Source organism: Sminthopsis crassicaudata, chromosome 6, assembly GCF_048593235.1.
Source record: "Sminthopsis crassicaudata isolate SCR6 chromosome 6, ASM4859323v1, whole genome shotgun sequence".
Taxonomy (NCBI): Eukaryota; Metazoa; Chordata; class Mammalia; order Dasyuromorphia; family Dasyuridae; genus Sminthopsis; species Sminthopsis crassicaudata.
Genome location: NC_133622.1, coordinates 106209537 through 106223170, shown reverse-complemented (window position 1 = coordinate 106223170; position 13634 = coordinate 106209537). Strand labels below are relative to the sequence as shown.

General features: G+C 38.1%; 1 protein-coding gene across 1 annotated transcript in view; it reads right to left on the bottom strand.

Moving 5' to 3' along the window:
- SNX25 (sorting nexin 25) overlaps nt 1-13634 on the bottom strand; it is a 263033-nt gene that overhangs the window by 157333 nt on the left and 92066 nt on the right. Inside the window, exon 3 of the mRNA XM_074272880.1 lies at nt 4629-4845. Within this exon, the coding sequence (XP_074128981.1) occupies nt 4629-4845 (217 nt within the window). The remainder of the gene's footprint in view (nt 1-4628; nt 4846-13634) is intronic.

The window sequence follows — 13634 nt, the reverse complement described above, 5'->3', positions numbered from 1 at the left end:
GTACCCAGACAAGTAATCAGTATACGATGGCTTTGATTTTCAAAAAGAAAAAAAAACAACTTTTTTTTCCTTTCATTGCTAAAGGGAAAGAATTGTTCCCAAGAATTCAATGAATAAGGAAGAAAATGGTTTAATGTTAAACTTCCATTTCTTTATACTTCACTGCTCAAAAAACCTCCAAATCATAAAGGGTTGTTTTTTTTTCTGGAAATTATCCAATAGTAAATTTTCTCATATCTGAAAAGAGTGGGTTAGACCACATTACATCTGAAGTTTTCTCCAGCACTAGCATTCTCTGACTCATGCGTGGGATGCCTCCGAGTGGGAGTAGGTGAGCAAACACCACCAAAAGGATTTCCATGGCCTCTTCTGTATCTGGAACACCTGAAAACAGCTCTATGAAAAGCCATTTAAGCCAATTGTCAATGTTTATTAAGGTCATACTAGGAATTAGGCACTATACTGGGCACTGTGCTCTTTAGAAGCTTCTAAAACTTCTTGCCAGTAAAATAAATAAAAAATCACTTCACAAACTTGAAAATGCATGGAAAAAGTAAGGAAAAATTATGTTCAATTATTTTGCCAGAATAATAATAATAATCATTAATAAAAAAGGAATTATGTAGTGAGACAATGCAAAACATTTACCAAATTGCTTCAAGTTTATTGAAAATCATCTTCCCTCTAATTCTAGTGAGATTACTGGTTTATTATGTGCTGGAAAAACATAAATTTGGAATGGGTTTGCATTAATTTTTTAGAAATTTAAAATTTTTGGCCTTTCAAAGCAGCATGGAATAGTTTACCCCCCCCCAAAAAAAAAACAAAAGCAATGGATTTGAAGTCAGGAGTTATTCAGTCATGTCCAAGTCTTCATAATCCCTGTGGGGATTTCCTTGACCAAGGTAATGAAGTAGTTTGCCATATCCTTCTCCAGCTCATTTTACAGATGAGGAAACTGTGGCAAACAGGGTGAAGTGATTTACCCTGGGTCAAACAGCTAGTAAATACGACTCCCCCAAGGTCACATAGATAATAAGTATCAAACATAGGATTTGAACTCAGGACCCCATGACTTCAATCACTGCCATTTGCAACCATTGCCAGCTATCTCCTATCCCTGAATCTTATTTTATAAATGAAGAAATTAAGGCCCTAAAAATTGAAATGACTTGTCCAAGTTATCAGTAATATAATATCATAAACAGAATTTGAATTGTACTGACTACAAATCCTTAACTTTGCCTTTCATAAAATTACCAATTACCAATTACCTTTCTTTACCTATTAAGTTTTAAAGGACGAATGAACATTTAACTCAGAAGCTATCTTCTCTCCTCCAGGAAATCTTCCCTTAGACCTCCAAATCAGAAACAACTTATTTCCCCTCTGTATAATGCAAAGCATTGTTTTTCACATGCCTGATGCACTTATATGTTATTTTGAACAATAGTTATCTGACTCTGTGAAATGAATAATCCCATCATGAATAATGTTGCCTATGGAAATGTGGTATCTTCCCCAGTATCTAGGCCAATGCTCTGCAAGTGGCAGATGTTTAATGAATATTTGTTAAACTAAAATGAAGCCAGGGCAGCTGAACTGTAAGGGGCAGATAGCAATAATATTAATAGCCCTGATATCAGCATCAACTTTTGTTCTGTTCCAAAGCTAACTATAAGTAGCTCATAAAAGTGTATAGGTAGAAACAGACACTTTAGCCTGGTACTCTAAGATGACCAAATTACATTTCTCCTTTTGATGATGGTTTTTCCCAAAGAAGAGAAAGTAAGAAATATCCAAGTGAGACCTCTTAATAGAGGAGCATCCACATTTCTTGAGTGGCTAACCCCTTATGTCTGGTTTGGTGAATCCCCTAGAGAAGACTTAAATCCTGGATCAAGATGCGGTCTGGTCTTAGGCACAAATAACACTGAAGAGCTGACTGATGACCATACCACAAGTGATGTTATTCCTCAACAACACTTCCTGAAGTTTTCCCTCTTCTCACTACCATACCTGTATACAAGGTAATAGAATCTTGCAGGAAAAGACATAAAACTGACATCTAGAAAACATTGGCAGTACACTCAAGAAAAAATGAAATCCATAATGTAACATTTAAAAAGTTCAAGAGACATAATTTCTAGAAAATTAGTCATAAATAATGCTAGCATTTTATGAATAAAAGAGTTCAGAAGCATACTTAAATGTCAAAGATGCTCATGGCAGGACCAGGAGATCATTATATACTTCAACAACAATACTATTTGATGATCAATTCTGATGGATGTGGCCCTCTTCAATAATGAGATGAACCAAATCAGTTCCAAGAGAGCAGTAATGAACTGAACCAGCTACACCCAGTTAAAGAACTCTGGGGTGACTATGAACCACTACATAGAATTCCCAATCCCTCTATTTTTGTCTGCCTGCATTTTAGATTTCCTTCACATGTTAATTGTACACTATTTCAAAGTCCGATTCTTCTTGTGCAGCAAAATAACTGTATGGACAAGTATACATATATTGTATTTAATTTATACTTTAACATATGTCATATGTATTGGTCAACCTGCCATATGGGGAAGGGGTGGGGGGAAGGAGGGGAAAAATTGGAACAAAAGGTTTTGCAATTGTCAATGCATAAAAATTACTCATGCATATATCTTGTAAATAAAAAGCTATTAAAAAAAAAAAAGAATGTTAGTGGCAGGTTCACAATATATATGCCCTTGGAAAAATGGGTGTTCCTGAGTGGAGGCAATAAACTCTAACTGGTTAACAATTAATGACAAAATGAATATTACAATGAGGGGCTGAGCAACTATTTATTTCACCTTTTCATGAGCTTTGTCTCTTCTAGGCTCCAGCCATGATCTTTCAACTATTTGTTCAACCAAAAAACCTGGATTCTTGTGTCTCCCCTCCTCAGTCTGGACTTGACTGGGCAGGGACAGCCTTCTGCCCCTTAGCAATCTGAAGCAGCTCCAGAAGATGAGACCTTTGTCCTTGTGCCCCAAAATGCATTTAGGTCTCTATTACTTGAGGGGAGAATGATATAGTATATTTCTTAGGGAGGATGTAGCAATAACCCTAAGGTTACCTGGCCCTAATCCTAAAGGGATTAATCCTAATCCTTGGGAGTGCTGTAGTTCCATAAACAATGCTGGCTTCAGATAGTAATCTGTTGGTAAGTAATAACAAAGTTCCTGAAACAATCTAAGCCACAGAATTCAATAATGGGGTGCAACTCCATCTCTAAGCCATAGAATTCAATAATCTTCAATTCCACCTGTAAGACCACTCCTTAATTCTATCTCTAAAACAAAAAATTAGCACATCAGTGACTTGAAGCACCTAACCTTTCTAATTTTTTCCTATAAATTTATCTTCTGGTTTTTGGTTCTTTGGTAAAATTATTTAGCCTGCTTCAATTGGCATTACAATTATAGTACACTTTGTTCCTTGACTTGGGGGGAAAAAAAGACAATGAGGGGCTGAGCTATGTTCCAACAAGAATCTTGGGGTATATATGACTCTGAGGAACCAATCTTTTGTTTTTAAAATAATAGCTTTTTATTTTCAAAATATATGTAAAGATAGTCTTCAACATTCACCTTTGCAAAACCTCATGTTGCAAATTTTCCTTCCTCACTTCCTCCCCCATCCATCCTAGGTAGCAAGTAAATATGTTAAACATGTGAGTACCTAATCTCCATCAAAGAGATTCAACAATTTCTTTATGGCCCATCTGACAAAAGGGAGAAACCATAATTTCCCCAGACCTTTCTGAGTAAACATAATGAGCAGGAATCCACCACCCATTTGCCTGAACTTAGAGTTTCTTTACTGTCTTTCATCAGATCTTAGCCTGAATAAGCCTTTGAGCAAGATTTCCCATCGTGATTGATTTCTGGATGAGAAAATAGAAAAGGGGAAAATTCTTCATCCTAATTCAATAATTAATTATTAATATAAGAAAGAAGCAAACATTTATCCCAATAGTAAGTATGATGGCTTGAGTTCCCTTCTTCAAAATGCACTTTCATTTAGGGAGGTATAAATCCACCCAAAAAAGCTCTCTTTGTTACACTAGCAAAGAACTCATTTTTTACTATGTTCCCGAACAGTAGCTCTTGGTATCTATTTTACATTCTCACATTCAAATACCATCTCTAAATATCACACACAGTTTCTCTAAATCAGTTTTCAAGGTGTTATAATGCTAAGCAGTTCTTAATATGGTATTCTATATGGGGAAACATAAACTAAACTATATTTGACTAAAAATTGCAAAAGTATTCAAGATGTTCAAGATAATTGTAAAAACTGATTCTTCTCATGATAAGTAACTATAATACTGAGAATATTTTCATGTAAAAAGCATCTCTATGGAATACCAATCTCTTTTTAAAAACTGATTTGGAAACAGTCATAAAACTAGAAACAAAATTACATCCATACAATTATATTATATCGATGCCCAATAGGCATGCTTATTCTTAAGCAAAGTACAAATGAGAGGACTGTAACCTGTTTGAATTGATTTCCAACCCCAAAGAACAAATGGAAAAGAAAAGCCCTGGACTGTTTTATTTTTTTTCCCCCTAGCTCAAAGGTGTTACCTGGCTTGGGCAGCTTTGAGGTCACAGAAGTGGGTGAGCAAAGTCTTGACAACATCACTACACACAACTTTCACCACATCCACATGACTCAGTCTGTGGCGCAGCTGTTTGGCGACTTCCCAGAAATCTTCTGAGAGCAGGTGGTAGAGCTGCCCCTCATCTCTGCTGAGGTTCCCATACCAGGACAGAATATAATCCCTATAACTGTAGTCGAACACTAACAAAAGAAAAAACAAAACCATAAATGAAACTTGAATGTCTTGTAGGTGTGAACCCTCAACTAGTTTATTCTCAGGAATTGTCAAAATGAAAATTATCAGAAGAACTTTCCCAGACTGCCTTGTTTATACATAACAAGGAGAGACAGAAACTCTTCTTTCAGCCTCTATTGTTTCAATGATATTCTTAAATCTTAAATTCTTAAATCAGCCCATTTGGTTTCCCAACCTTTAAGACCGTCTTTAAAAATCAGTCATAACAACCTTGGTCAGTCCTTGGTCAGTCAGGATTCCACGTGGTTTTTCCTTGATTCTTCCCCCTTACTCAATAGATCTTGCCCTCCCAATCCCTCTGCTCCCCAAAGACTTTAAATGCATTATTGCTCACACAGTATGAGGCTTCTGGCGTATCTGCTTGAGCCCATGAAATAGCAAATCTCTGTAACCTGTGATGGATGGCTTGTTGTAGTTGCTCCATATTTTGAGCCAAATCTTTACAATCTGTTGCTCTCCCAAATCTATTTCATATTAATACTTCTAGTGCTTATGTATCACTTCATCATTACTATCTGTGGAATAGTTGCTGCTCACAGCACACAGTCTAAAGTAATAATCCTTTATCTTTTTGTATGTTCTAGACCCCTCAGTCAATCTGGGGAAGCCTATGGGCCCCTTCTTGGAATAGTTTTTAAAATACATGAAATAAGATCCATAGGATTATAAAAGAAACATTCTATGGAGATATAGTTATCAAAACATTTAAAAAAATTTTTTTTATATTTTATAGGTCCTAAGATAAGAATTTCTGTCTAAAGTCTTATTAGAGAAAGAACTCAAGTTGTTCCCTTGTATGCTTCCAATATAAGAGTGTTTAGGAAAGCCTGATGTCATCATGATAGTCAAGAAATCTGCTGCCTGTGATCCTGAGATCACAAGTATCTGCCTCTCCTTGAGCCTCAGTTTCACTATTTCTAAAATGGATTTGGATTATAGGAGCATAGATTTATAGCTGGAAGGGATCTTTGAAGCCATCTTGCCCAGTCCTCTATCTTAAAAATGAGAAAACTGAGGCCTAGAGAGATTAATTGACATCCCCCAAGATCATATAATTGGCAAGCAGCAGAGTTATAAATCCAAATACTTTATTCTAAATCCTACACTTGTTCAACTGCATCATCAATAAATTGTTAGCATTATGTATTACCTACTATGTTCCTAGCTCTTTGCTAAGTGCTTTATCAATATTATCTCATTTGATCTTCACAACAACCTTGGGAAGTAGCTGCTGTTATGATCCCCATTTTACAGAAGAGGAAATTAACATAAATAAAGGATAAATGATTTGACCAGAATCACACAGCTGTTAAGTTTAAATATATGCGGCAGTTAAGATGAGTCTGTACTAAAGGACCAAGCCCAATAAAACTTTATATCTTCTGCAGGATCTAACACAATGCTTCATGGTGATTTCTCTCAGCTACAACATCCCATGATTCATCTAAGGAGGAATGCTGTTAGTGCAGACCAGGGCTTCTTCAGCTTTTTCTGCTTATAACTCCTTTTCACCCAAGAAATTTTTACATGACCCCAGGCATATAGGTATATAGAATAGGCAAGCAAATCAAACACTTATTGATAATAAATCAAAATTTCATGATCCCCACATTCAATGTGAACCACAGTTTAAGAAATTGGGTTATATGTCTCAGGATGTCATAGAGTTCCCTTCTCACTTTCTCAATAGGGTAAACAGATCCCCACTTCCTCTTATTTTTCTCAGTTTCAGGTCAGCTTCTCTGCTAGAGTGTCAGTCAATTACCAAACATCCTATTAAGTACCTTCTATATGCCAGACACTATCCTAAGTGTTGAGGATACAAAGAAAGGCAAAAAAAAGGGCAATTCTTATTCTTGAGGGGCTCAATCTAATGGGGGAACAAATGTGGAAATAACTACGTAACAAGATATATGCACGGGCTATCAAAGGAGGAAAGGCATCAGAGTTCAAGGAGATAAAGAAAAGGTGGGACTTTGAAGGCAGTCAGGGAAGCTATACAAAGATGGAAAAAGGGCATTCTCAACGTGTCTCCAGAAGGCTATCAGCTCTGTCAATAGCTGACTCAAGAGGCTGCGGATGAGCAAACCAGAAGAGAAAGGACTGAAGATCTTTCTGTAGCACAATCTCGCAAGGAGCATAAGCCAAGCCATCTGGTTTATTATTCTAGCCCCTAGCAGTTGTGGGACACCAGAGACTTAATGAAGTCACTGAAAAAGAAACTTTGTGATTCAGAATTTTGTGTCTGTTGGTATATCTATTCCCACTATTCCTTCTCAGTGCTCAAACTACAAAAAAGAATCAATCTTTCTAAGTGCAAAATGAGGTGCAGTCTGGGGGGCCCAGGCAAAGTCACTGAGGCAATTGTGAGATTCCCTTCTTGCCTAGAAAATATATGCAGAGCCTGGGCAGGGCCTACCATAGTCTGTATAAGGAGAGAAGTTACTAGTAGGAAGTGGAGGAAAACGGAAGGGAAGATCCGTGCTTAGAAGTATTAAATTGGTTTTCAGAGACTGTAAGAAACAAGTATGTTACCAAGAACGCCATTGATTCGTTGATGAATGCAGGAAAGATTTTATATTCTTGAAAGAATGAGTGTCTAGGTGAGTAGCATTTTATTTCCCACCTTGATGCACAAGTCCTTCCCCTGATTTCCCATTCATTGGATGTTACAGAAGTTACATGACATGAATCTCTACCCCTCATTGCCCAAGGAGCTTACATTCTAGAAGGGGAAAGCTCACTGAGAAGAACAGCAAAGAACAAGATTCTTTTCAAATCTCAGGCCATCATCCCTGATTACAAAAGTCAGTCCCTGCCCCTAAGGAGCTTACAGTTCTTTTGGGGGATGATAAACTTCCACCCGGGAAGATTCCTTGATGTCCATGTGGGTTTCACTTTTCTCATTTCAGTTTCATTTCTCCAATTTGATTTTCATAACTGTGGAAACCCAAAATACCCATCCATTTCTCACAGAGACCATTTCCTCTACCTCAGACATCCAGTTCAGAGAGTTCTTTATTTTGGACTCCCTGAATTTGCCATTGCCTCTGAATTTTGGCAACTGGCCATATCTTTCACTTTAGTCTTAACCTCTTGGATATTATCTGGATATTGGTAGACTGCAGACCATTTAATAATGGACTGGCTTCTCCTTAGGATTCTGGCTTCTGTTCTGTCTCCAAGCTTGTCTCTCTGTACACCTGTCCAGGGGTTTCCCTAATTACTGGCATGAACCAGTCCTGCATCATCTCATCAGGTTTATTGTTCCAATGCTAGACAGATGACTTACAGTGCCCATGGCAGGGCAAAGACCTCAGAGCTGTGACAACTGTTAGCTTACCCTTTCAAACAGCTAACCACACCACAGAAAGCATGGGAGACACTTCAGAGGCACAAATTTCTGTCCTTGGAAAGAAAGCACAGGAATATAGCTGGCATTTGAGGGCACTCTCCAAGCAAACAGAGATCCTTCTGGGACTCCTGGTACAGGGAAAGCTGTTTATGGTGTTCTTTCCACTAGGATTCCCCACAGAATGAGCCCCCACCTCATGAATCACAATCCGTACAAATCTCCTCAGAACCCAGCTGGTTATCCAGCAGATCAATGGGCTTCAGCATAGGAAAGTGCCTGAAACAGACCTGCTCTTCCTGCATTTGGCATGGGATTGCTTGTTCTGATAGATTTACTTTTGGAAGACTTATTTACACTTATTTGGAATGAATTAACCTGAGTAGAAAATGACACTATCTTCTCAAGCTTATCATTGACAAGAGATGGGCATTGATTCATAAGTCAGGTCAGACCCAACCTTGATTTTTAGCACTTTCCCAACTCATCAAGAAGCAGTCAGGAAACTCAGGGTCAAATCTAGCTTTGCCACTTAACAGTTATGTGAAATGACAGAGCTAGATTTGAACCTGGGCTTCCTGACTGACTTGCTTTTGGTCATTTTCCATCTGTATCATTTCAATCTCTTCATCTTTACAGATGAAGAAGCTGAGATAAGAAGGTTTAATAACTTCCCTAGGTCTCACAGCCATTTAAGTGAGGAGATGGAAATAAGCGATCTCTTCAAATCTCATATAACTGGCCTCTTTACCATCACAGAAAAGGACATGGCAAGGTCCTTCATTGCCTTTCCGTGACCCCCATCCATGGATTATATTATTTCACTGCCTGTTCTATCGCTCATCTTGTTTTGATCCTCCAGATCAAATTTTAAGGAAGGTTTGTGTAAATCAATTAGGAAATAAATAATCAAATTTTGATATATGAATGTACTGAAATATTATTGGGCTGTCAGATAAGCCAAATATGAGGAATTTGGAGAAATATGGGACTACTCATGGGTCCAGGCTTGGTGGACTTCTTGTGATGAATTTATAAGGAGACATAGCCAAGAGTGTCCCAATGGCATGCATGAATGGGTTGTGATATAAGTAGCACAATAGACAGGTCTGGAATCAAGAAATTCAAATTCAGTCTCAAATACTTGCTAGCTATGTGAACTCTGGTCATGGCACTTAATCTCTACCTGCCTTAGTTTCATCAACTATAAAATGAGGGTAATGATAATGGGACAGCAATACTTAGTTCAAAATAAAGATGTGAAAAATTCACAATGACCATTCTCTTTGGCAAAAGGTAGATTTATTTAGGGGAAGGAGTTACTGACAAGATGAAAGGATATATTGACACCAGAAATGGTAAATATGAAATAAAATTGGGAGGGCAGAGAGACTAAGGAAGAAGACAAGTTCCCCTCAAAATTAACCAGGAGAAAATGATAAATGGTCAAAGGATATAAACAGATAATTTTCAAATGCCATTTCTAGGCATATGAAAAAGTGCTCTAAATCATTATTGATCAGAGAAATGTAAATTAAGACAACTCTGAGATAGCACTACATACTTCTCAGATTGGTTAAGATGACAAAAAAAGATAATGACCAATGTTGCAGAGGATGTGGGAAAACTGGGACACTGATACATTGTTAGTGGAGTTGTGAAAGAATCCAGCCATTCTGGAGAGCAATTCGGAACTATGCCCCAAAAGTTATCAAACTGTGCATACCCTTTGACCCAGCAGTACTACTACTGGGCTTATATCCCAAAGAAATCTTAAAGAAGGGAAAGGGACCTGTATGTGCAAGAATGTTTGTGGCAAGAAACTGGAAACTGGATGCCCATCAGTTGGAGAACAGCTGAATAAATTGTGGTATATGAATGTTATGGAATATTATTGTTTTATAAGAAATGATCAAGAGAATGAATACAGAGAGGCTTGGAGAGACTTACATCAACTGATGCTGAGTGAAATGAGCAGGACCAGGAGATCATTGTACATGGCAACAATAAGACTATAAATGATCAATTCTGATTGACATGGCCCTCTTCAACAATGAGATGATTCAGATCAGTTCCAATGACGAAGAGAGCCACAGAGAAGACTGGAAACTGAGTGTGGTTCACAGCATAACATTTTCATTCTTTTCGTTGTGGTTTGTTTGAATTTTATTATTTTTTGCCAGTTTAATTTGATTTTTCTTGTGCAGCAAGATAATTATATAAATATATATGCATATATTGGATTTAACATATATTTTTACCATGTTTAACATATATTGGATTACTTGCCATCTAGGGGAGGGGGTCGGGAAAGGGGGGGGAAATTGGAACATAAGGTTTTGCAAGGGTTAATGTTGAAAAATTATCCATGCATGTTTTGAAAAATAAAAACCTTTAATAAAAAATAATAATAATGAAAGAAAAAATTATTTCATCCTTACAAAGGATTTTTTACAAATTTTACAAATTTCTAATTTACAGAATCGAGAAAGAGCTATCAATCTGTCAATCCTTTCCCTGTCTGGAATTAATTTACAAAATTTACAAAATTTTTTCTTCCTCACTTCCTCCTACCCCCTGCCTTAGATGGCAAGTAATCTAATACATGTTAAACATGTACAATTCTTCTATACATATTTCATATACAAAACAAAAACAATTAACCAGGGGAAAGGAAGTATGCCATGAGGCAGAGAAAGCCATTTTTTGGTTTAGCCTGACCAGAGTTAGCAAGAGTAAGGAAAAAGACACCATTAAAAAGAAGACATTTGGAGGGAAAGAAAGAGAGTACCTCATAATGGCTTAGCAATGATTTTCATCATAAGCTTGTCTTTTATAGGGCAAAATAGCCTTGGGGGTTGTAAAGATACAAATTAAAAAAGTAATGTCAGGGAGCCAAGTGGCAGAAGAGGTCCGAGACCTGCCTCAGGATATGCCAGTCAAGACAGTCTGTGAAAACTTTACTTGTTAATAAGATAGTCTGGAAGAACTAAGATTGTTGTGACTGTCTTTAAAGATACTAACTAAATTGGAGACAAGATGAAAGAAGTAACAACAGACTAACTTCACATTATTTTATATGGATAGGATTTGGCAATTCATATCAATAACAACTATTAATGAGGTCAGAGTAACAATTCCTAATTCAAAATACACTTTCTCTTAGCCAAAAGATACACTTAATTAGGAGAAGTTGCAGACAAAACGAAGAGGTAAAATAGATACCAGGAGGGGTAACTATGAAAGAGATTTTGGAGAGCAATAGGGGCAGCAATAAAAGGGGTTTGGAAGAAGCCATTAAAGGAATATGCCATGAGATATAAGGACGCTATTGATGGGCCAGTTAAATCCATAAAGGAGTTCAGCACACTAACCAGAATGAGCTATAGGAAGGAGAAAGATGCCATTAAAGGGAAGACACTATGAGGAGGGAGAAAGTAGCTCATAACTGGCTTAATCCGGAAATGGATTTAGCAAAGATTTTCATCATATGCATTATAGGAGAAATATAACCTTGGGGCTTTCTCAGGAGAGATGGGGAAATAAAGGTGGTAACAAGAATTTATGTTGAGAGGTTGAGACTGCCTTGAAGATATTAACAAAGACAGTCAGGTATGTTATGCCACAGTTCTCACTTTCTCTAATTATCCTGACCCAGTCCTGACTCAGTTTCCCTGCTTCTCAGTCCTGCAAAACCTCCCCTCCCTCTTTATCAGAATACTTGATAAGGATAAAAGATCCTATGTGTTAGAATAGCAGAATGCCTCTCCCCCTCCCAAGCTATCTTAATCTAGATGCCTCCCCCAATCTCCGCAGGCTCACCCCACCCTGTCAGAGTCCCATGCCCACTCTCAGCACCCGGACTTCGCCCCTGCCTCAGTCTGAGCAACATGTACATAGGTCATTGAGAACTCACAATGTTGGCTGGATTCTTGGAGACGATAGTCTCATTCAGCCCTGGGACCAAACTATGATCCATTTGGTCCCAATAAATCTACCCCATTAAATAAATTATTAAATACTCTCTAATCTCTATCTTGTCGCAGTTTCTCCGGCATTACACAGGGAAAGCATGGGTTCCCCTCATAAGTATCTTAAAGATGTTAATTAAGGTAGTCTGGACACATCTCAGTTGCCTTAACTAGGGTCATAGGATAGTCTGGGAAACTAAGTTCCCAGGATGAGTGTTTTAGCATTTCCTGAACCAGGGAGAGAATAAGCTGATTTCAGGATTCACACTGATGTAAACTGTGTCCCCTTTAATCTTGGGGGAAGGGTGGTCCTGAGTCTCAAACCCTCCCAGCCTCGGAGGGGCCCCACCCTCCTGTTCATAGGGAATACTCCCAGATAGTAATCTCCTATTCTTTTGGAGATCTTGGCCAGAGGCATGATCACCACCCTCTATACAGAAAGGTCCCCCAGCTCTGGGCCCAAACAAACCCTATATAAGGCCTGTCAATCTATTTCTGCTAATTCCCAATCAGGAATGCCCACTGAGCTGCCTCTCAGTGTAAACCCATCTTTGCAAAAGTCCTAACAGGAATTTGCTAGCTAAAAAAGCTGTCTTCTTGGTGTAATAAACCCATTCTTGCCACCAACCTCCAACAAACCTTCATTGGGGTTTACAATTTTTTTTTTGCAAAGCCTCGGTGACTGGCCAGGAGATCCCATTGCTGTCAGGGGATCTCTCAACCCTCATTTCTCACACCTCAACAACATCACTATCTCTCAGGGTTGTAGTGAGGATCAAGGAAGATAATATTTGGAAAGTACTTAGCACAATGACAAGAGGCAGCCAGTGGCTCAGTGGAGAAAGTCGGTGAAGTAGTATATAAATGGGGTCAAAATATGAAATAGATTTGGGAGAGCAGAATAGTTCAATGGACACAAAGAATTTGTCACAGGCATCCATCACAAGTTTGGTTTGCTATTTTATTTATATGAAATAGCTTTAGAGGCAAGGCAGAGTTATAAATGAATGAACAATTTACTTTTGGGGGACACACCTTTTTATAGCTGATAGGAGATGGAGGGGAGAGAAGGATCTAGTAAGTAAAGGGAGGAATGAGGAAGGTATCTGGTAGCTCAAAGGAAAGAGGGAAAAATAAAGGCAGGATCTAAGAAGTGACAAGATGTGTACTGAGATGTTGAGACTGTATTAAAGACAGTCTGGGAAAACTAAGTTCCATCAAGTGTGTCTCAATGGTTGGAGACATTAACAATTTTGGGGACACAATTGGGGTCACACAGCTAGGAAGGGTTAAGTGCATGATGACAAATTTGAACTCAAGTTCTCCTGACTTCATGACGCTCTGTCCACTGCACTTTCTAGCTGCTTCAGAAAACAAATTTCTTTAGAAAGCACTATCTGTGGAGAGAGCC